This window comes from Gigantopelta aegis, chromosome 9 (assembly GCF_016097555.1).
Source record: "Gigantopelta aegis isolate Gae_Host chromosome 9, Gae_host_genome, whole genome shotgun sequence".
NCBI lineage: Eukaryota > Metazoa > Mollusca > Gastropoda > Neomphalida > Peltospiridae > Gigantopelta > Gigantopelta aegis.
In genome coordinates this window covers 41,844,097-41,866,761 of record NC_054707.1, presented here as the reverse complement: position 1 = coordinate 41,866,761, position 22,665 = coordinate 41,844,097, and the positions used below count along the sequence as shown (strand labels likewise).

General features: G+C 36.8%; 2 protein-coding genes across 4 annotated transcripts in view; one reads left to right on the top strand and one right to left on the bottom strand.

Annotated features, from left to right (window-relative positions):
* Nucleotides 1–22,665, top strand: part of LOC121381131 — a 217,930-nt gene that overhangs the window by 143,814 nt on the left and 51,451 nt on the right. The window lies entirely within an intron of this gene.
* Nucleotides 9,666–16,688, bottom strand: LOC121381132. Its single transcript, XM_041510274.1, has 4 exons — nt 16,549–16,688; nt 15,709–15,781; nt 14,058–14,191; nt 9,666–11,499 (listed from the first exon to the last, which is right to left on the bottom strand). Exons 1-4 carry the CDS (start codon nt 16,652–16,654, stop codon nt 11,432–11,434), a joined length of 381 nt encoding a protein of 126 aa, XP_041366208.1. The 5' UTR covers nt 16,655–16,688; the 3' UTR covers nt 9,666–11,431.

Sequence of the window (22,665 nt, the reverse complement as noted above, 5' to 3'; positions counted from 1 at the left end):
TTCCTAGAGTAGAGGAAATATCCTTTTTGAGGTGGGGGTGTGTGACGGTACATGCTCTTAATTTCTTTTCGCCTGTGGCGATTTTAATTGTGTTAGAGGGCCGTGTGCAGTTCATTGCACGTAGACCAGGTGGGCAACTTGTTACGTAATACTTCGCGCGATCGGGCATTCCAATATGCACTTAGTCCAGCTGTGGAGGCCATGTGGCGAGTAGTTACGTAATACCTCTGCGAGTGCGGTTTCGACGACCGTGATTTGGCGACGATGGCGTCAGTAAGTCTGACGATCAGAGAGAAATAATACCGCTTGGTCGCGGTGGGAATATCAGATGATAGGGGGAGGTACCGCCTTGTACCCCCAGGCGAATTCTGATTTTATAATAAATAGCTAGTTTTTAGAAATATGGGGAGAGGACCAGAAAAGGAAGGCTTCCCGGGAACGTTGTCCGTTTGGACTGGTAAATATTTTATTTCTGCTCTGTGTATAACCTTGATATGATTGATGTGACTTTAAATATTTTAATACTGTATTATACCAATATTCTTTAGACAGTGTCTTCGGTCATCTGACGAAGTAAATCGTAGACTTTTTGTTCTAACATTATACGAGTATTTGGTAATATAAAGCTTAGCCGGTCATCCTAGAAGACCTAGGTAAACTGTAGGTTATTGTCTTTATTGTGATAGGTACCAGTATTAATTCTGTGTTACAAGGTTACTGAATGAGTAGCTAGGGTTAATTAAAAATTAACCCGTTAGGAATAGAGCTGTAATTCCTTTATTAATTAAGTTCCCCTGGAAGCGTTTCTAAATTATCACACGTTACTGAATGAGTAGTAAGGGTTAATTAAAAATTAACCAGTTAGGAATGGTGTTCTAATTCCTTTATTAATTAACTTCTCCTAGAAGCGTTTCTCAATTATCACACGTGTGGGTGTTGTGTCACGGTGAAGTGATTCGCATATTGTGTAACTAGACACCTAGAGATTAACTAATTAAGTGATCAGTTCTGGGTTGTTATTATTGTTGTTATTAATTAACTACTACGGCTGTACATTTGTCAGCGTAGATTAATACAGATTCCAAAGTGTATTGTGTTTTTGTTGTGTTTTCTAGAGAACTAACGTGCTATAATAATATATACCTTATATAAGATCGTATCTCTGATCATACCTAGACGAGCCATACTAGGGTTTATCTGATAGATATCTACGGAGAGATATTTTGATAATATAGAATCCCCGTGACACTGATGTATACTATACGAGTTGTGAGGCACTATCTTGAATGTTATAAAAAGCGAAATGGTCCACCGAGAATGGATCTGGCTTACCTTCAGCTAAATCCTGTTTCAGAGAGAGAGAGAGAGAGAGAGAGAGAGAGAGAGAGAGAGAGAGAGAGAGAGAGAGAGAGAGAGAGAGAGAGAGAGAGAGAGAGAGAGAGAGAGAGAGATGCACATAGAGAGTCAGGTAGAGGCAGACAGAGACTGAACGACAGACAGAAACAGTCAGGCAGGAGAAAAGAGCTAGAGAGAATGAAGGGGAGGGGATATACAAATAGTGTGTGTGTGTGTGTGTGTGTGTGTGTGTGTGTGTGTGTGTGTGTGTGCGTGTGTGAAGATGTGACCGATATACACAGAAGAAAACATACAAAGAGACAGACAGAGGGATCGGCAGACGTATAGAGAGAGACAGGTGAGAGAAGCAAAATGTTGAGAAATAGAAACAAAAATGAGCCACTGAATGAAATAGTTCGAAGACTGCAATAAAGTAATGGTAAATAGAATGTTATAATATTGAATACTCTCACATGAGCTCTAATTTGGCCCAAATGATGATGTTGCTAAAATTTAGACATTATGCAAAATATGCAGTTTTCACCTGGACCAGTCTTGCACTATGAATAGGTCAGTATTTCTCGAACAGAATTACATAATGTTCATGAATTTATTCATCAAACTTTTATTAAACAATAAAACACCAACTCATAACAAGTGGCAAATGAAATTACAACTGTAATAGTTGAAACCTGATTGATTAGGTGCAGAAGGGTTCGTGCGGTTATGTACTATTAACCCTGCAACTTGTTCAACCTCTCGTAAAACATTTTGTAGCTTTCTAAACAACATGTAAATATGTTTAGACCTGATAAGTTGAACACTTAACAAGTTCACGATTTAAAGTTGTGTTTGAAACGTTTAATTCTGGAACATAAACCCATGGCAAATCAGCATTATTTTGTTTTAGCTGTAAAATCTGGGTGGAAACGTGGGACATATTCACTCTATGGCAGACTTTTGTGGATGTAATGATGGATAGTGGGTATCACAGTAAGCATATCCAACAAGTCCTTCATCTTCAAAAGATTGATTGTAACTGGGCCACTGTACAGTTATGGGAGTACAATGTTTTCCGGGCATGTAGCTAAGCTCCGTCTATTTGTCTTTCGGGGGCGTTTAAGTTTAAAGAACGGAGCATCATTATCACAACTGTATTTTATAAACATCTTCAGTGGTCTCTCCTAATGGAAGTATATATATATATATATATATATATATATATATATATATATATATATATCTATATATTGGATTTTCAACCCCATCAGCACGTTTCATGTGTATATGGTCTGCCAGTCCATCATAATTAAGAAAATCTGATGTGGTCATTGTCACAACTTCAAAAGGATTTTTCCTCCTTGTACCAGCAACTAAATCCTTCCAATAGGTGGGAACATAAGCAGGGGTTATTTCTTTCTTTATTGGATCCCAATTAGAATCATCTAAGGGGCCTGAAACATATGTAATAAATTGAAGCATGTTTTTATTATTCAGTGCAATAGTGGTCTACACGCTAACACCGTCATATTGGGAAAATTTCTAAAATACATAAAGTAAAATGCGAATGTATAAATGCAGCAAGGTATAAAATAAATGGTAGTTAATATCTGAATCCTCTATCAGTTGTATAACTTTATATTCTTAATAATAATTGCGGTTTTGTTTGCCGCATATTTTTACATCAAAGCAACAATCATTAAAGTGGTGAAACATTATGATAGCACAAACATGTTGCGTTATGCATCAATACTTTAATGTCAATGGATGTCGGTGCAACTTGTTAGCATCTTGTATGGCCACCGTTAGCACGAACACATACTCTAAGGCGTCGGGTCATTGACTCACACAGGTGTCTTACAATTACTTGAGGCATATTTTGCCACTCTTTTCGCAATGCCACAGTCAATTCAGCGACAGTATTTGGTGGTGGATGTCGTTGGCGTACCCGTCTTCCAAGATCATCCTACAGGTAGTACTAAACCAAATAACTTCCGGCTGGGTCAAAGTTCGAGGTGCACGCAACTTTTGATAGAGAAGTGAACACCACAAGTCCTGTGATTGGTTATAAATGTGAGTGTGTTGGTTGTAAAAAATAATAGTTTCATCTGGGTAAAACAAATATGCAATTTTATTTCACCTAGTACCAATGTGTCAAGTAGCCTTGTGCTTGAAACATGTATGGGGTACCTGTAAAAAAAAGTACTCGAATTTTGTGCGGAACTAGGGTAGTCATAGACGCTACCCGTTATCTCAGAAACGAGCAGCTTGACCCCCAATTTTTTCTGATTCACTTTAAGTGTGAGGGTTGGTAGTATTTATATCCGTGGCGTTTATGTCGGTTGATACGTTGCAGGTAGGAGTTTTAGCCACATATGTTACTATTGTCGTCTATGGGATTTGATTTGGTAGTATATACCCTACAGGTTTTAAATCAGGGGATACAGGTGGCCAGTAAACAAAATTAATTATTATTCTTGCAGTATGTAGACGGACGATATCTTGCTGAAATATCAAAGGTAAATGCTGTCGCCCTTGACGTTCTAGGAGATGTTGGAGAACTAGTCTCAAAACCTCATGAATATAACGTTAGGCAGTTACAGCACCATCGTTAAACACAAGGTCACTTCTGAAATTAATGTATATGGCACCCCATGCCATTATACTACTGCCAGCGAACCCCCCCCCCCCCTCTCTCTCTCTCTCTCTCTCTCTCTGTGTCTTTACTTTAGTCTTAGTCTCTATCTTCTCCCCTCTCTATCTCTCTCTCTGTCTCTCTGTTTCCGTTGGTATCTCTATTCCCCTCCCTCTTTCTATGTCCCTTTCTTTGTGTGTGAACTCTATCTTCTCTCTCTCTCTCTCTCTCTCTCTCTCTCTCTCTCTCTCTCTCTCTCTCTCTCTCTCTCTCTCTCTCTCTCTCTCTCTCTCTCTCTCTCTCTGTGTGTGTGTGTTTGTGTGTTTTCTTTAGTCTTAGTCTCTATCTTCTCCCCTCTCTATCTCCCTCTGTTTCCTTTGGTATCTCTATTCCCCTCCCTCTTTCTATGTCCCTTTCTGAGTGTGTGTGTGTGTGTGTGGTGTGTGTGTGTGTGTGTGTGTGTACTCTATCTTTTTCTCTCTCTCTCTCTCTCTCTCTCTCTCTCTCTCTCTCTCTCTCTCTCTCTCTCTCTCTCTCTCTCTCTCTGTGTGTGTGTGTTTGTGTGTTTTCTTTAGTCTTAGTCTCTATCTTCTCCCATCTCTATCTCTCTCTGTCTCTCTATTTCCTTTGGTATCGCTATTCCCCTCCCTCTTTTTCTGTCCCTTTCTGTGTGTGTGTGTGTGTGTGTACTCTCTCTCTCTCTCTCTCTCTCTCTCTCTCTCTCTCTCTCTCTCTCTCTCTCTCTCTCTCTCTCTCTCTCTCTCTCTCTCTCTCTCTCTCTCTCTCTCTCTGTGTGTGTGTGTGTGTGTGGGTTTTTTCTTTAGTCTTAGTCTCTATCTTCTCCCCTCTCTATATCTCTCTCTCTCTCTGTTTCCTTTGGTATCTATTCACCTCCCTCTTTCTCTGTCCCTTTTGGTGTGTGTGTGTGTGTACTCTATCTTCTCTCTCTCTCTCTCTCTCTCTCTCTCTCTCTCTCTCTCTCTCTCTCTCTCTCTCTCTCTCTCTGTGTATGTGTGTGTGTGTGTGTGTGTGTGTGTGTGTGTGTTTCATTAGTCTCTATCTCCTTCCCATATCTATCTTCTCTTTATCTTTTATATTCAAGTATAATCAACAATCTCAATACTAGGAATTATTTACAAGTCTGTTTTCTTAGTGTGTGTGTGGTGTGTGTGTGTGTGTGTGTGTGTGTGTGTGTGTGACTATGTATATTTGTCGTAATTTAATTCCGGTTGTAAATATTATTTCGTTGTTTTAAACCCATCTGATGGACCCTTTCCCTAAATCCTTGTGATTGGTCGTCTTTCTATTCTCGCATCACCTGATTTGTCAATCCAGTATCCAATGACTTTGCCTCCTCTGTAGTGGGCATCATGTCGGTCGGTGTCGTGATAGTTTTTCTGGTGATGTCGTCGACGACATCACACTGCTCGATGTAGGACGGCTAGTGGTAGTTTTTGAAATATTAAAGCCATGTACGTGTGTATCGTATATCATGGGCATGGCGTGTATATCGTATATAATGGGGGGTGCATATGGTGCAGTTGTCCCCACCCAGGAAAATATGGAATTTTTAATTTAAGTGTCTTTTTTGTCTTGCTAGAAAAGACACTATATCACTGGGTAATGGGAGTGGATACTGCCCACCCAACCACCCTTTGTTAGGTTAAGAACTGCTCTGTCCAACGTTATTACAAAAATTTATGTCCCGTTACCTGCCCTTGATGTTGCTTGGACAAGTTGCTAAATTCATTCCCAAGATCGTAGAGTGTATTTACAACAAAAATAGAAAATGCAACCATATATACACCTTAAAACCAGTGGGTTGATCACAACACCATTGACGACTGTCTCGCGTCAAAGAAGAAAATGATTTATTTAACGGCGCACTCAACACATTTTATTTACGGTTATATGGCGTCGGACATATGGTTAAGGACCACACAGATATTGAGAGAGGAAACCCGCTGTCGCCACTTCATGGGCTACTCTTTCCGATTAGCAGCAAGGGTTCTTTTATATGCACCATCCCACCGACGGGATAGCACATTCCACAGCCTTTGATATTCCAGTCGTGGTGCACTAACTGTACCGAGAAATAGCCCAATGGGCCCACCGACGGGGATCGATCTCAAACCGACCGCGCATATTTTCGAGTATGAATCGTTGTCTCCCCTAACAAACGACATGTATGTAAAATCACGACGCATGGACAGACCTTTTTTATTAAAAATTATTATAATTATTAGATCTTCCTATTAGTTCAAGAAATACTTAACAAAACAATGCATCATAACAAAAGGAAAACAAACTGATAAGGTAATAGCATGTAATATCAACATAATACACGGGCGTTGCCAGCTTTTCAGAAGGTGGGGGGTCGAAAATAATTGAGGCTGCTAGGGTGTCCGGGGGTATCCCCCACCGGAAATACTTTGTATTTCTAGCAGCCAAATGCTGCATTCTAATGTATTTTGGAAGGCAATTTAAAGATATATGAGACATGAGCAAACATAATTTTCGATTTTTGCCATTTTTAGTTTTAAAAAAAAATCATACTGGCTCAAAAAGGGGTTCGTATGAACCCATGGACACTCCCCCCCCCCCTCCCCCCCCATGACGCCCCTGTAATAAAGAATTCAATGAACTTTAAACTAAACAAAAATACATAAATAGTTAATCATGTGACTGGAATAAGATGATAATAAACATCACAAACCGTAACACGAGGCAGTATGTTAATGTGCACTGGATGAAATGATTTGCGTGACAGTCACCTTACTTCACCCTCGGCTTCGACCACTCCCAATATATAATGGCAATAAATACACTGAAAAAGATGCATATGTATGAGAAGCAATAGTATGAGGTGTTTATAAAACGATCACCGTGGTGACGGGGTGTGGCATGCATCACAATATATATTTCATTCTGTATATTCGGTCTATGCATTAAAAAATAATTCTTTGGGGGACTTTTTTGAGCGATTGGGTTTTTGGGGGTATTAGGGGTGGAGGGCATAACGACTAATTGTCAACTTTTATTTTCAAAATGGACGGTATTCGAAAACCTCGCCGTCCGCTCCCATATCCACGTGTGATCATTTCATTCTCACACCTAGGACAATACCAAAATATTAAAGAATATATGACACACAAAACTAAGTATATTTCCAAAAATCAAAAATTGTTCTTCTACTACTCTCATATATAAAAGGTGGGGTTATGTTTATTATTCCAGATATACTAGTTCTGTTAAAAGGGGAGACATAGTAGGAACGACAATATTTAAATTCAAAGAACATTTTCAAAAAGAAGATGAAAGTGTAATAAAAATATGCTGAAGATAAAAACAGATAAAATAAATTTAAAGAGGTTCGCAAACAAAATTAAGAAATTTATTTTAATCAGAGATACAATAAAATTATGAGTTTCTATTTTAAAACCATTGGCAATGAGCAGGTGTGTATTTCTTTACTCAACACACTTTTGTTAAGAACTGGGGTGGGTTTTTTTCAAATTTAACTATTTTACTTGATAACAGAAAAATAATCCGAAAGTCTCTTCCGATGAGCAGAAAATGAATTCTACAGTTGTGACATGCCAAACGATTTAAATAAAATTAAGGGGCTTTAAGACTGTTAAACTGAGCTTTCATTCCATTTATAATTTCAACACAAACCGATAACTTTGCGAAAACATGGATTTGCTTTTCTAAGTTTGAATTATCTCCCTTAGTTTCTTGACTTGCATCGTGTTTGAAAACTTAACACATCTCTTAAACGCATCTTGAATAAAACTGGATGCCATGGTATATACTTGCGTTCACATATTAAGTTGTTGAAAATGAGAGAAAAATCAATAAGCTGAAAGAAATACGCACAGTTGGCTACTCCCGAGTTGGAATAAAAATTACCAAGTACTTTTTCACGCAGTTTAGCAAAGATTATTTTTATCAGAGCCGGATCTAGGGGGGTCCCAGTGCCCCCCCCCCCCCCCCTAAATTTTGCGATTGTTATAATTTTATTATATATTAATTTTCATTTTTTTACGATTCCCATCCTAACCTCCCCCAAAGTTCCCTTGGCATTCCACCTCATGTCACTGGGGCCCCCCTAAATGGATTTTCTGGATCCGCCACTGTTTATGTTAACTCATGATCTATGTTTGAGAAATGAATTGATACATGGTACATATATTAATTGCAATGTCTGGTAAGTTTTTTTTATGACGGTTTGTTTGTGTTGGAGTACGATATTTATTTAGACGTTTTAATGTTAGTAAAATGTAAAATTCATAGTTATGTTAGTATAAGCGGGAAGGGGTGGGGTGATATAATGATGTATACTGTTTTTATTACCGACTATAGTCTGGATCCTTTCTGTATCCAGTGTTGTTGTATAAGCTGTATGCATGCAACCATCCATCCGAGGCAGGACGTAGCCTGGTGGTAAATAGCTCGCCTGAGGCGCGGTCTGTCTGGGATCGATCCCCGTCCGTGAACCCATTTATCGTCCCACCCAGTGCGCCATGATTGGTATATCAAAACCCGTGGTATGTGCTATCCAGTCTGTGGGGTGGTGCACACACAAAAATCCCTTGCGACTAATGGAAACATGTAGCGGGTTTCTTCTCTAAATATCTAGCCGGTGTTAATAAATCAATGTGTTCTAGTGGTGTCGTTAAACAAAACAGACTTTAAACCATCCATCTACCCATCCATACGTACGTACCTACATACCAACGCACCCACCTACCTGCCTACATCCATTCCTACATCCATCCATCCATATATACACATAGTAGATACATGCTACACATTCATGAATCACTGGTTGGAATAAGAAAACTCAGTAGGTTCACCAAGGGGATCGACCCTTCATTGCAGTTCATTTCAAACGAACGGATTACAACCGAGCGAAAGCCCACTCGTTCGGGCACGCACTGTTTCAAAATGTCCACATGCCTTTAAATGATGTAACCAGAGCCCTGCGACTGGTATATCAAAGGATTGTGTATGCGCCGTCCTTTCTGTGGGAAAGTGCATATAAAAGACCCTGTGCTGCTAACGGAAAAAGATGTGACAGGTTTCGTGTCAGAATTACTAATTGTTTGACATCCAGTAGCCGATGATTATTTAATGTGCTCTAGAGGTGTCGTTAAAAAAAAATCAAATTTGAACGATTTAAGCAAATGTGAAGCATATCACATATCTTGGCCCAAGACATCTTGAGCAATTGAGACATTTTCGGCTATAACATCCCCTCCACCCACCCCCCTCCATAGGTATGTCAGACTGTATATGTCATTTACATAAGCGAGCACAGTGAACCTAAACTGAATAAAATCGCCTCTTAGACAGGAAAGTGAACTGGATCATTTGCCCTAAATGCCGACTGCAGAGACGTTTGTTGACCAATGTTGGCGCTGACAGGTTTGTTTAAAGCCGATAGCACTAGTTTCTGAAGTACGTGCCTTTTTGTTTCTTATCAAATTAATCGTGAGCTACTACAAACATATGAATGACCCAAACCATATTCAGTTGTCCAAAGTTGATAAGAAAATTAAGTACATTAGCGGTAATACAACATTAATAATGGAACAATATTATATTGTGTACAACACACAATGGTACATGGCTTTAAGGTTGCAAGAGTTGTGTCCATACAAACGTAGTCCCATTAACAAAGGAAACACTGTTTGGTCTGAATATATCTTTATTTCCGATCATATATCATCATTAGATACAGTCAGTTTTTTTTGCACAATTGGATATTTTAAAAAATAATTATATAATCAAATTATCTTTGACAAATAACTGCAAATATGTGCACGGTATTTCAATCAAAAGACATTTCCAAACTGGTGGTCGAATTCACCGTTGACCGTGTTGCAGTTTTTGGGTGGGGTTTTTTTATGAGCTTTATTTTTATTTTTTTATTTGCTTTGGCAATCAAAAATGTAAGAAAAATGTTATTGAAGAATGAAGTAGACAATGATTTGCCTTTACAAAAATGTCCAGTTACTTGTTATTTAGCATAATTAAATAATCGATGTTGTCTGAAAATTCCCGCTAAATAGTTTGATTCCTGAAAAAAAATACCGTCAATTACAGGGGAAATAAACATTAGAAACATTTCTTAATTATGATATCAGATTGGGTGTTTCAAAAGATTTTATAATTATCCAATGTGCATTTTTATACACTGCAAACATTTATTATATACTCAGCACAGCATACTGACAAAATATTGTCGATAGAACACAGTTGAACACACACAATGATTAGTTATGCTTGGAAAATATAAAACAATAAAACAAAATCAATCGCAAGAACCTTAACATTCATTTAGAGGAGATGGAAGCAATCTGTGCTTTCTATATTTTAATTTGGATGTAAGTCCTAGAAACTGAGACAAAGTTCTCGAAATTAAACTTCTCTTTAGTCTTATTGCCCTACCGAAAATAAACATGGATAAATTATAACTACTGAAAATTAAAATCCTGCATGATTTAAAATATTTGTAATAATAATATACAATAATATGATGGGAGATAATTACATTTGACTAAAAAGTAGTCTCACACTACTATTTAGGAATTTGCGCGATAAAACCTGTGTGGATCTGCAGCAGTTGCATACAGCAAAAACATACATAATTGTTACAAATAACTGTGTTTTAATCAGAGTCTTCCAGTCATGTTATTATACTATTTTAACAGTCATGGGCAGCATACATGTTCAAATCCGATGAGAGAGTGTGGTGTCATGAACAAATAAATGTGGGATTTAAAATTCCTAATGATGGAAATACACCTTTTTTTCTTTTTTCTTTAAATATAAATATTACTTAGCGAAAAAAGACACTGTTCAATAATTAAAATTTCTGACTAATGTATATAATGGATGGTTATAATTTACTTAAATGTTTGAATTGTAGATGAGTGTGTGTATTTTCACCATAATTTGAAATACTAGTAAGTGTTTTCATCATCAAAACGTAGGAGTGGCACATCAGGAAGGCTAACTTTCAAACACCACCTTCTATGGGCCTGAGATAACCTTTTCTCTGGACATTGAATTGATTAAACATTAGGAATAATTACAGCTCATAGATATATCTGCATATCATGCTTAAAAATCTTTGTAATTGTGCATTAAGAAATTTAACCAGCACAAAATAGTATCAAACATCGTAGTCTATCAGATTCTAGTTTAAATGATACACAGAGTGTGAACTCTATTTATAAACAAATTTATCCTGCAAACTATTTCACTTCAGTGGTCTATTTTAACACCACGTAAATCGTTCGTTATAATGTTTGCATTACTTTAATCATAAACAGTGGATCGTTGTTTTCTTATATATTGTTTATAGAAATGTTCAGCAGAGTTTATATAATGTCTGGTTAGTGAAGAACAAAATAACACTGAATGAGTGACAGCGTGTGGTGTCACTGGTTATCACTGTTGAATCATTCCTGAAAGAACACATGCAGCAGCGACCCAGACACTGAGCAGCATCACGGTTCCTGAAATACAAAGAGAAACATTAATTCATGTGAGACACAAAGTTGAAGTGAAAGGGCCATGTATTCGAAACCAACACCAACTTAATTATTTGAGACCAAATTGTGAATTTGGTGACAGCTTTGTGAAGTGAACTGCACTTAATTATCTGAAGCCTATCTGAATCTGCTGAAACTACATGTTGCGAGTGTACATAAATATATCGGGTGGCCGCTCAAAGCGATAACCTTACCGAATATGGAATTGCATAATATGGTATAAGTGCTGATACTTTGATATTTCACACCCATTACTTCATGGACATTTTGCACCTTCGGTGAAGTATTTAGGCCCATGTAGTCCAGTAGAAATGTGACTGAACCTAGAACAATTTGCAACATATTTTGTTTATATTGTTTCGATGACCCCAGTGAACACTATATCCAAAATCTACCCAAATCTGACACCGGCAAAAGTGCTAATTAGCATAAATCCAATATGGCCACCAACACAAACTTTGAAGCCGTATATCTCCTAAATGGTTGATTTTAGACACCATAAATCTATTATGAGTAGATAGAAATATGATACCAAAGAAACAAAATATTATCTTTTTAGAAATATAGTGTGATGCAACTAAGACGTCATGACGTAAATATGACATCATATGGCGTCATCAGGACACAAAATGGCTCATATTTAAGATAAAAACTAATAGTTTCCAGCAGATACGATATTATACTCATAAATGTACCCACATATTTACTAATAATGCTTAATCCTTAACGGTATAATATCACAAATGATAGATATGATCATAACATGTACTGTCTGGTTTAGACATATTGTCTCGGAGGAAAACAAATGTCCACAATAATGCCACCAATTTCACATATTTCCTGATGTGTTGAAACAATCAGAAAATGTATGTTATATTTCATCAACAAAGCAGATCAAATCATAATTAAACAACTGGTTCCAAGTCATCGAAATTTCTAGCATTTACCAACATTTTGGCTACTGACATATTTTGAATCACCACACAAGAACCTTCAGATACATGCCTCTGAGATTGACCTTGTTCAATCGCATCTCATACCTACAGCTTGTGAGGAGTTCATTGTTTTGTGTTCAAACGTTTATTATATTTTTGTAACACTCATCTCCAGTTTCTGGCTTCAGATCATCCTCTTATCCCACCCGATAGTATAGCTGATAATTGTAACACCTGGCGGCTTCACAAAAACCTTGCACCTTAGGCATATTGCACTTTTCACATTACAAATCATATTGAGGTTGTATGGCAAGTACATATCTCCTGTATATAAAATGTAGATGAGAAATGTGCTCACCAAATTAACCATAAACAAAATAATATTATTGTCCCAAACCAGAAACAAGTACTAGCTGTCAATGTCTTCAATATAAAAATTAAAAACGTGTTCTTGGCTTTGCATGGCAACAATGCATGTTAGTGTCATCACCAATGACATGTGTAATTTCAGTGACATGTCAACTCCAATCTTCACTAACAGAAACTTAGTGCCTTGATCTGCATTAACCTTTGCATACCATTTGCCACCACGAAGCACTGTCAGGTGCTTTGTTTATAGGTTGACAGCCACTTTGAAATTTGCACAAAACAGAACTCCGAGGATATATTTACATACATATAATGATAGCATGTACCCTTCATGTACTGTGAAACAGTGATAATATCAGGTGTTTGCGAAAGATGAGCATATCCTCCCACAACTGTGAAACCCAACATACGAACACCCTTCAGTTGTATCATCTATTGTTATCATCTTAATGATGAAAAATATGTATAATATCTTTAACAAAACAAAATAAAAAGGTTTGTACAAAATCAAAATAGTATAGCTATACCATCAGACATCAGTTTAGCCAGTGATGAATTACCATGTATATCATAAATCGGTTGGAAATCATAAATGGGTCTGTGGACGTCATAACCTTGATTAAACAACTTTCCTGCAAAATGTATATTGCGTTCTTTGAAATTGGAAAAAAATAAGCATGCCCAAAACCATACAACATAAGAATGAATATTGCTTAACACAAAGGGTAAACTCACTATTGGAACGCTGAACACATCACTTTCGTCAAATATCTTAGTTTGAAAGCTATTGTCAGTTTGAATCTCTGTACTGTCCACATTATCGAAAGTGTTGATGAATGATTGATGGCTTAACTACACATTGACTATGGAGTGTCAAATAAAGGTAGGTACATTAACAATAACCATACCAATATAAACACTGGAAAGTTAAATTAAAACATAGTAAGTAGCCATGTAAATATATAAGTATCACAGGTAAGTAAATTAACAATTTTGTTATACAATTCAGTATATCTTTATAGTTTGCTTGAGATGATGGCACCCAAACCAAAATGTGGCTCTCCAAGGTTTCAGTAAATATACAGGGCCATCAACTAAAGGAGCAATACACCACAGACGTTGAAATGGGGATGCCATGTTAACACACACACACACACAAACATTTTGAAGTAGAAAAAACCTAAATATACATGGATATAGTAAAAACCATGCACCTACCACTGCTACACGCTTCTGTCACTATGGGAGTGATGGTTTCATTCAGATACGTTTTCGTCAAAGTTGATCCATCACAAGCCTTTTCTTCGGTTGACTTGATGGCTTCCAAGCAGGTTGTAGCTGTCTTGGCGGCCCTGTAAATTAACCATTATATAAATTAACTTCAAAGGAACTGTCTTGAGTTTACTGCCTTGCTAAGATGTCTTCGACTGTCAGAGCCTTTGTAGCAACTTAAATATATATTAAATACATTTTCTTGTTGCAAATGCCAGTGCATATATTTGTTTTGTTTCTGGTCATCCTAATATGCATAGCAGCTGAAACGCCACGTTAATTCCCAATACATACTGTTTTTTAGATGTACACAATTATTGAAACGAAAAATCTAGAGGAGCGACTACAAATATACTAAGCTCCGCAAGGCTCAATGGGTAGGTGTAAACCACTTGCACTGACCAGTGATCCATAACTGGTTCAACAAAGGCCATGGTTTGTGCTATCCTGCCTGTGGGAAGTGCAAATAAAAGATCCCTTGCTGCCTGTCGTAAAAGAGTAGCCTAAGTGGCGACAGCGGGATTCCTCTAAAAACCAGTATCAGAATGACCATATGTTTGACGTCCAATAGCCGATCATAAGATAAAAAATCAATGTGCTCTGGTGACGTCGTTAAATAAAACAAACTTTACTTTGTTTTTACAAATATACTAAAGACAAGAATGGTCTTGAAAACACTGATATTATAAACACCAAATGTATTTAAAATGTATCTTTTATCGCCAAACGAGCTCTATAGGTGAAAAACATCTTATAGTGGCGGCAAACTCAGAAGTGTCTAAAATAGGATAATAAATTTACTTTTTTATAAGGAGAATTTTCAAATTGCTGGAATGACATTGTAAACTGATCAGCTAATAACAAGGAACGCTTCCAACCCTGAGAAGTGCGAACAACAGATAATTCATGTTACTGGATTTGTGAGATGGTAAAATTGTACTTTGGAGAATGTTTTATTTTATTACCTTACAGATAGCTGTATATACGTTTGGCTAAACGTACGTTGCACATAATAGTATTACGTTACTAATGAAAACCACAATACAATACTAAATCACTATATCACAGAAGGCATTTCTTTTACAAGAAAACAAATTAACAAAAATAGTTACAAATACATAAAACCGGATATACTTTTGACTATTTTCACATCAAAAAGTTAACTGAAAGAGAAATTTGAAATCCGATTGATAAACGTATTACTTATATGACAATTAATTAAATGGTGTCATTCTTATTTCACCGAATGGTGACCTTGAGAGTAATACAGTTTTGTTCTGTTATGGTGTACTTATACCTAATTATTATATCAAGGTTGTTTGCATATATGTGTTAAAATTTAAATGATATAATTAGAAACACTGAGTGATAACTTGTCTTGACCACGATATAAGGTTCCCACTCCATATGTAGGAGTTCCTATTTTTAGCGAACATTAGTGTAAGTTTGACACAAATATAATACCAAATATTTAGAGGAAAAAGCACCATTAATGGAAAATGTCACATACCTCATTGAAAGCATGCCTAGAAACCTACATAACTTACATACCGAATATTAAGAGCATTTGAAATCGAAACCAATGCCATTTACTTACGTGCATTTGTTAGTCTTGTCTGTGGTGTCCGTCTTGGCGTAGGCGATGGAACAGTTACAAGTGCCAGTTAAACCTGTTGAATACATGTTACTTAAGAAGTGACAAGATATTTTCAGTTTCAAATAAACGTGAATGAGAGAAGTATAGCAAAGAAACCCTTAAACGTCTTGCTTGTGATATAGACGTGTTTTAATAGTGTCAATGTTTTTCGTTACCACTTCTAGTTATTTTCTATGTCATATTAAATCCAAGTGTGTGCACCTTTCGCATATTGGCATTATCTGACAATGATTCGACTGTTTAAGACATGTTCAACAATAAGACTAATCAAATAACAAATTGTTTGTTTCCTATTACATGTTGAAAAAAACCTGGGCAAGTGCTTAGGGAAAACGATATATTTTAGAAACTTAATTTATTTGGGGAATTGATCACCAAAACACCAAAAGAGGTTTTTTTTGTATCATTTTTCTCAACTTTAAGAACGAGATTAGGCTTGGCAGATTATTATTAAGTCGGTCTGGTAAAGGAAACAACTAATTTGCTACATGCAAAAATTAAACATGTATGGTTGTAGTCAAGACAATTGTTCTATTCAGAAATAACTTATCATGGATACCCGACAAAACAAAATACATAGAAAAAAAATCGCTTATAGATTGGATTGAACACTAAAACAAATACATAAGTTCGTCCAAATGTGTTCAGTTACCAATTGTTTATAAATTTCACGTCAGGAAAATAGGCTAATACCTAGGGATTAAAATAAGAAAAAAACCGGTTATTGATTGTATTTTTAATGCATACAATAAAACGAAAATATAGTTTAGTTTTATTTACCTGTTTTGCAGTTGTCGTCAATTAGGCCGTATAGTGTAGTCGCTACTGCAGATCTCTTGGTCGTGCCGCTACAACCCATTCCATCTGCCTTCACCAAACAGTGCATTGCATCCTTCAGTGTTCTATGCAATTGAAAGGAAATACAAAATTACACAACACATTGTTATCATTCCACGTAGTACCACGTTATACTGCGAGGTTATATGAAACACAGGATAGGTTTGAAATCTAGAAATAGTTACCTTGGCCCCTAATAACAGTCTTACAGAAGGACAATTTGTGTTATATATATATATTGATATAACATAACATCAGATTTTCGATGCTTTTATTTTCTTGTCGCTATATATTTATCGGGAAATAATCAAGTTATATTTATTGAATACAATCGGTGATATACAAGATCTAAAATAGCAATGGAAGCGAACAAATAGGTCACACCAAGAACCGAACCATTGGACGGGACCAGGGGGACATGGCTCTCTAAAAATGTCCGTACCCCCGTGTTGACCCAATTCGTTTTCAATTTTCAATGTTTTTGGGGCAGTTGGTTCATTTGCCCTTTCCCCATATATCCTCTCTAAAATATTTCCTGGATCCGACCTTGTTCATACAAATGGAGTATTCTGCTAACAAAATGAACGAACGAACAAATGAGTGAACGAATGAATGAACGAATGAATGACACTGAATAAGAAAAACGTATGTTTAATGACACCCAAGTGGGAAACAGTGTATAAAATATTAGGGTTCAAAGGTAAGTTTGTCAATGAATAAATAAATTAATTAAATTGGTATTACTATAATAATCATTTATCAGTGATCCAGATTTGTATTTGTTTCTTTGGGTTTGTTGGGGTTTTTTTTTGTTTCTTTGTTTGCTGTTGGTGTTTGGGGTGTTTTGTTTTTTATTTGTTTGTTTGTTGTTGGTTGGGGGTTTTTTTTTTTGGGGGGGGGGGGGGGGGGTGGGGGGGGGGGTGGGGGGGGGAGGGAGGGGTCTATATATTTGATAATGTATTGCTGTACAATATACAACTATTATTTAGAAGTGTCTAAAACAACACTCACAATTCCATATAACGCCAATCATTTCCAGGAGCAGGTCACCTCGACCAAAAATCAACTCCCCTCCCCCCAGCGGTTGAACAAAAGTGATAGAAAAAGTCACCATTTAGTATAAGAAAACAAAAGGCAAAATAAAAATGACAGAAAAAAGTCACAACTTTTATATAACCAAATGTATGTGTTTGTTGGGTATATAATGTGCCTCCTTCTGCACGGACTGTGACTGGTCCAGCTTACTGATTAGGGTCAATTAGGCTTGATTAAAAAGTGCCTTCATATTGTGAAGGGGTGCCAAGGCCCATCTTTCTAGGACTGTGTTATTTAGATGCTTGCACGATGTTTTAATTGTCTGGCCACGTTATATTCAGCTGTGTTAAAATTAGCTCGAGTACTGAGCCGTTTGAGAGTTAGACGGACATCCGTATGGTTATAATCGCTCTCTCGCCCATAGAGGGGCAATGTTATGGAGAATTGTTTGCGAAAAAGGTGGTATTGTTTGACAAATGGTTAGCTTCGTAACAAGTGGAATCATATGCAGGCTTACGGGAGTTGTTGATCTTACAGGACATTAAGAATGGGTTACCTGTTAACTTGCGCATACATTTAGAGGATAGGAGAATATGTAAACTAGACGACGTTGTGATTGCTGCAGATGATTTACATGCTAATTCACAAAGGTCAGTCAGTGCAGGGAAACTTCAGTCGCCAGGAAGAACAAAGGAAATTTCAGTCTGGATTTTCGCGGGAGAGTAATAATCAGAGAGGTGCAACAGGTTGGTCCAGTGGTCAGACTAGGCAGGTACCTGGGGGGTCAGAGGCAGTCTGGGTTATCTGCACATGCGCAAACGTATCACCCTCGCTGTAGTTGTTGTAAAAAGGATAACCATGTGTTAGCTGACTGTTTTAGAAGGAAACGGGACAATGCTAAGGTACAATGCTAAGGTAGACCCATGGTAGGAAAGGTTAACCCATATATTTCAATTGGCATGATTTGTGATGAAAAACAGGAGGTTTGCCTGCTTCTAACATCAGTTACAGGGGAGCGTATTGTTGTCAGGTTACATAAAGTGTTCTTGTGTTCAAAGGTCCAGTGGTTATGGGGGTAGATAAAACTTTGCCATTCGAGGGTATATCGGTGTTGTTGGGAAATGACCTGGCCAGTCATTGTAGCTAACCGAACTGTAGTCAACTGATAGTCGATGATAAGCCACTCCCAGTAGACAAATGTGGGCGTGACATCTCATATAGCTGAGGTGTGTGCCCGTGATAGCGTGCGTGAACCTTCATTGAATATAAGCACGAAAATAAAGTTGAAATGAATGAGATACCGTTTGTATACTGAATATGTGAAGGTTCCCCATCAGTTAAATCAATCAAATGAAATAACCAGAATATGCCAAATATCGGTCAAACTTAGCTATCGGGTTTCTTGTTGTCAGTTATGGGTTTTTTCCCCAATATACATACTCTAAGGTATAATGAGAACACCACTATACTCTCTTGGGACAAGCGCAAAAAGGTATGGAAGAAATGTTTTATTTAACGACGCACTCAACACATTTTATTTACGGTTATACATATGGTTAAGAACCACACAGATTTTGAGAGGAAACCCGCTGTCGCCACTACATGGGATACTCTTTCCGATTAGCAGCAAGGGATCTTTTATTTGCGCTTCCCACAGGCAGGATAACACAAACCATGGCCTTTGTTGAACCAGTTATGGATCACTGGTAGGTGCAAGTGGTTTACACCTACCCACTGAGCCTTGCGGAGCACTCACTCAGGGTTTGGAGTCGGTATCTGGGATAAAAAATCCCATGCCTCGACCGGGATCCGAACCCAGTACCTACCAGCCTGTAGATGACCTAATCACGACGCCACCGAGGCCGGTCAAAAAGGTATGAACCAAATGCAAAAGTACATTGTATTTACAACAATTTGTGGCGTTAAAACGTTTCCGTATATATATATATATATGATAAAATAATACATTCTATTCTAAGCTACGGCTGCGAAGTCTGGGGATTTATTCAATGAACGGCAGTAGCAACAATACATTTTAAATTTTGTAAGCAGTTACTTGATGTTTGGCAGATTACTCAAACTGATTTTGTATTTGACGAATTAGGTAGATTTCCTTTGATTGTGTATAGACATGGTATAATTATTAAGTTTTGGTTGAAATTTATAAAAATATGCTAAGATATGATGGTAATTGAAAATAAGTGTGCTATACGTGTAAGTATTTGAAAGAAACTCGAAAAGATATATTTGGTCAGAGAAATGTGATGGAATCATTTCGATTCCATCCAGAATTAGTTTTACAATTTTTACGTGATACTGACTTTTACTCTAAATTTTAATTTTATTTATCTGTGATATTTGTATTTTTTGCTCAGTTCTTTACACTGTGTTGCTCATCATTTTAGTTTTGCATTTACCATAGTTTGACACCCAATAGCCGATGTATTTTTTCGTGATGGGGTGTCGTTCAACATTCATTCATTCATTCACTCTATACCGACATATATCAGATATTTTTTCTTATAAATCACATTTAGTATTTCTGTTGGAAAATATAGAACTGCTGTAACGAGACTACGCATTGCTGCTCATAGATTATTAACTGAAAAGGGAAGATGAGCAAAACCTAAACCAATTGCCCTGGAAAACCTTAAATTTAATAGAAGATGAATTACATTTTATATTTGTTTGTTCTATGTACATTATATACCACAATATTACAAAAATAAACCTAGTATGTTCAAATTTATAGAATTGATAAACAGCAACAATAAAAAAAAATAGTAAGACGGTTAGCCGTGTATTGTTTTAAAACATTTAAAATAAAAATAAACATCATTTTTTACAATTAAGTTTTCCCTGCATGTGAATGTGAATGCATAAGTACAAAGTCTGTTACACACACACACACACACACACACACACACATATATAATGTGTATCTATAATTTTGTATATATTTATTTTATAACCATCATGTTAATACTCATGCGCTCCATGTCAATAATGTAACCAAATAATGTATCAATGCGATTTTACGTTATACAAGTTGTATACTAAGACTATATATCTGCATATATGTATATATTATGTGCTCAACGGCCATTAGGTCTAATGCGAATAAAGTCATTATTATTATATGTTTAGTGATAAGTATATGTCAGCCAAATACACGGACTGGTTCTTCGTGACTAAAACATGCTTTTCAACTGCTGTGGTATGAGCTGTCCTGTATGTGTTAAAATGTATAATGTATTACGGTCAACATGGTAATAAAAGTAGCAGTTATTTTTGTTTTCAATCTAATCAGCTTTGGACAAGATACCCTTGTAAGCAAAGTTCCATGCTCATGACGGCATGTTTGAAGATTCATAGAATTCCATCACTAAAATACATTATATCCTAATTTGATTCGGATGCGGGCAAAGCAATGATCTTATAAAAATGGTTGCTATTTTCTTGCTTATGTCCACTTAAAGTTCAGGCACGCTAACCTGGGCACATACCTCAGCTGTTGGTGTAGCGATCTTAAATTTCGCCACAGAGCTGTTAAAGCCCGTTACGTCATAGTACACTAGGTACCTTACATTCCGCAAATATGTGATTATCTAATGAGCCTTACAACACATGGCGGCTTGATGTCACATATACACTTGTACAACAGTTGGCGGTTCAAAGTCCCTTTTCCAGCTACTAAAGATGTCGCACTCTATAACAGATAGTGGCAGCAAGTGCGACGCTAAATGCAGTTACTGCTGATAGCGTTGTTACTGCAGGTCGCTGTCGTTCACCTTTTAAAAAAATATATTTACAGTTCCTAGCTCGGTATATTATTTTGTGCAGATTTGTGTGCGCAATGTCCGCCTCCTGACGTGCCCTTGTTTACGGAAGCTGTAGACATGTATTTGTTGGTTCGATATAAAAGTGGCAGTTCTGTTCCAGACAGAGTTGGTATGTTTGTTGTGATCAATATAAGATGTCCCTCGAAGACAAAACACCCGAGTCGTCGCTGAATTGCCTCAAAACACTATCATAACTTCTTTTGGAATCGATCCTGTGCTGATATACACTTTTGAATATATTATACTAATGACATATATAATTGCCATGTTTATTATACGGTTTCTGTTTTACACTTAAACTTTTATATCAATATGATGTATTTCTGGCGAGTAGATTAATGCAGATTGTCGTCGATTTTCTGGTGAAAAAACTAACATATTTCCGTTTCAATGAGAAATACCTTTAATGAATGTTATAAATAATAATAATAATAATAATAATAATAAAGTTTATTTCTAGTGGGCACTGTCTTCGTAAGAGCCATGAATCGACAATTGCTCGCTTAACAACGGGTTTTGCTATATTTCTAACTATCACAACAACGCCGAACGGCGTTTTAACCTGAAGGAATACAAGTTTTAAAATATGTTTCAGACAGGTTGGTTATGGTAGAGATGATTACATAATTGAATGTCTGCCAGGTTTCATCAATCCCAAATCCCCACTTCTAGCGAAAGTCGGTTTAAAATATTTCAGTGTATGTCCAACATGTCAGTCACCGAAGAAAATATAATGTGTAGGACAATCTGTTTGCAAGTTTTGTATTCTTGGTTCATAATATTTCTGTATTTCTGTCCATCGACATTAGATAAGAAAACAAAACAAAAATTGGATGGCATTTAATTGTGTTTGGGTGTTCATGACCTGTCAGTTTTAGATCCACATAGCTCACGAATATTGAGCGCTCTACTTTGGATACGATCGTTTGCGGTTGAATTTTATGTTTATGTGAAATTGTTACCGATTTAGCATAACTTTTAATTTTTAGTGGACAGTGCAAATAAAGGGAAACAACCCAAAATTTAAGGCTGATACTGCTTTCTTAATTATTACTTCCAAGTTGAGTTCCCCTGCGCGTGCTGTAACCTCACCGTGGTGCAGGGGTGTAACATTCTCTTTGAGAATGGCCAATACAGCACAAATTGAAGTTTAGAGTAAAATTCGGTATCCGTAAAATTCTGT

Excerpts from the sequence above, each read along its gene's own strand:
- LOC121381132 (XM_041510274.1), bottom strand. The coding sequence starts at position 16,654 with ATGCACTGTTTGGTGAAGGCAGATGGAATGGGTTGTAGCGGCACGACC. Across the intron at positions 14,192-15,708 it reads GACAAGACTAACAAATGCAC|GGCCGCCAAGACAGCTACAA; the intron begins GTAAGTAAATGG and ends GTTAATTTACAG. Across the intron at positions 11,500-14,057 it reads GACAGAAGCGTGTAGCAGTG|GAACCGTGATGCTGCTCAGT; the intron begins GTAGGTGCATGG and ends TTTGTATTTCAG.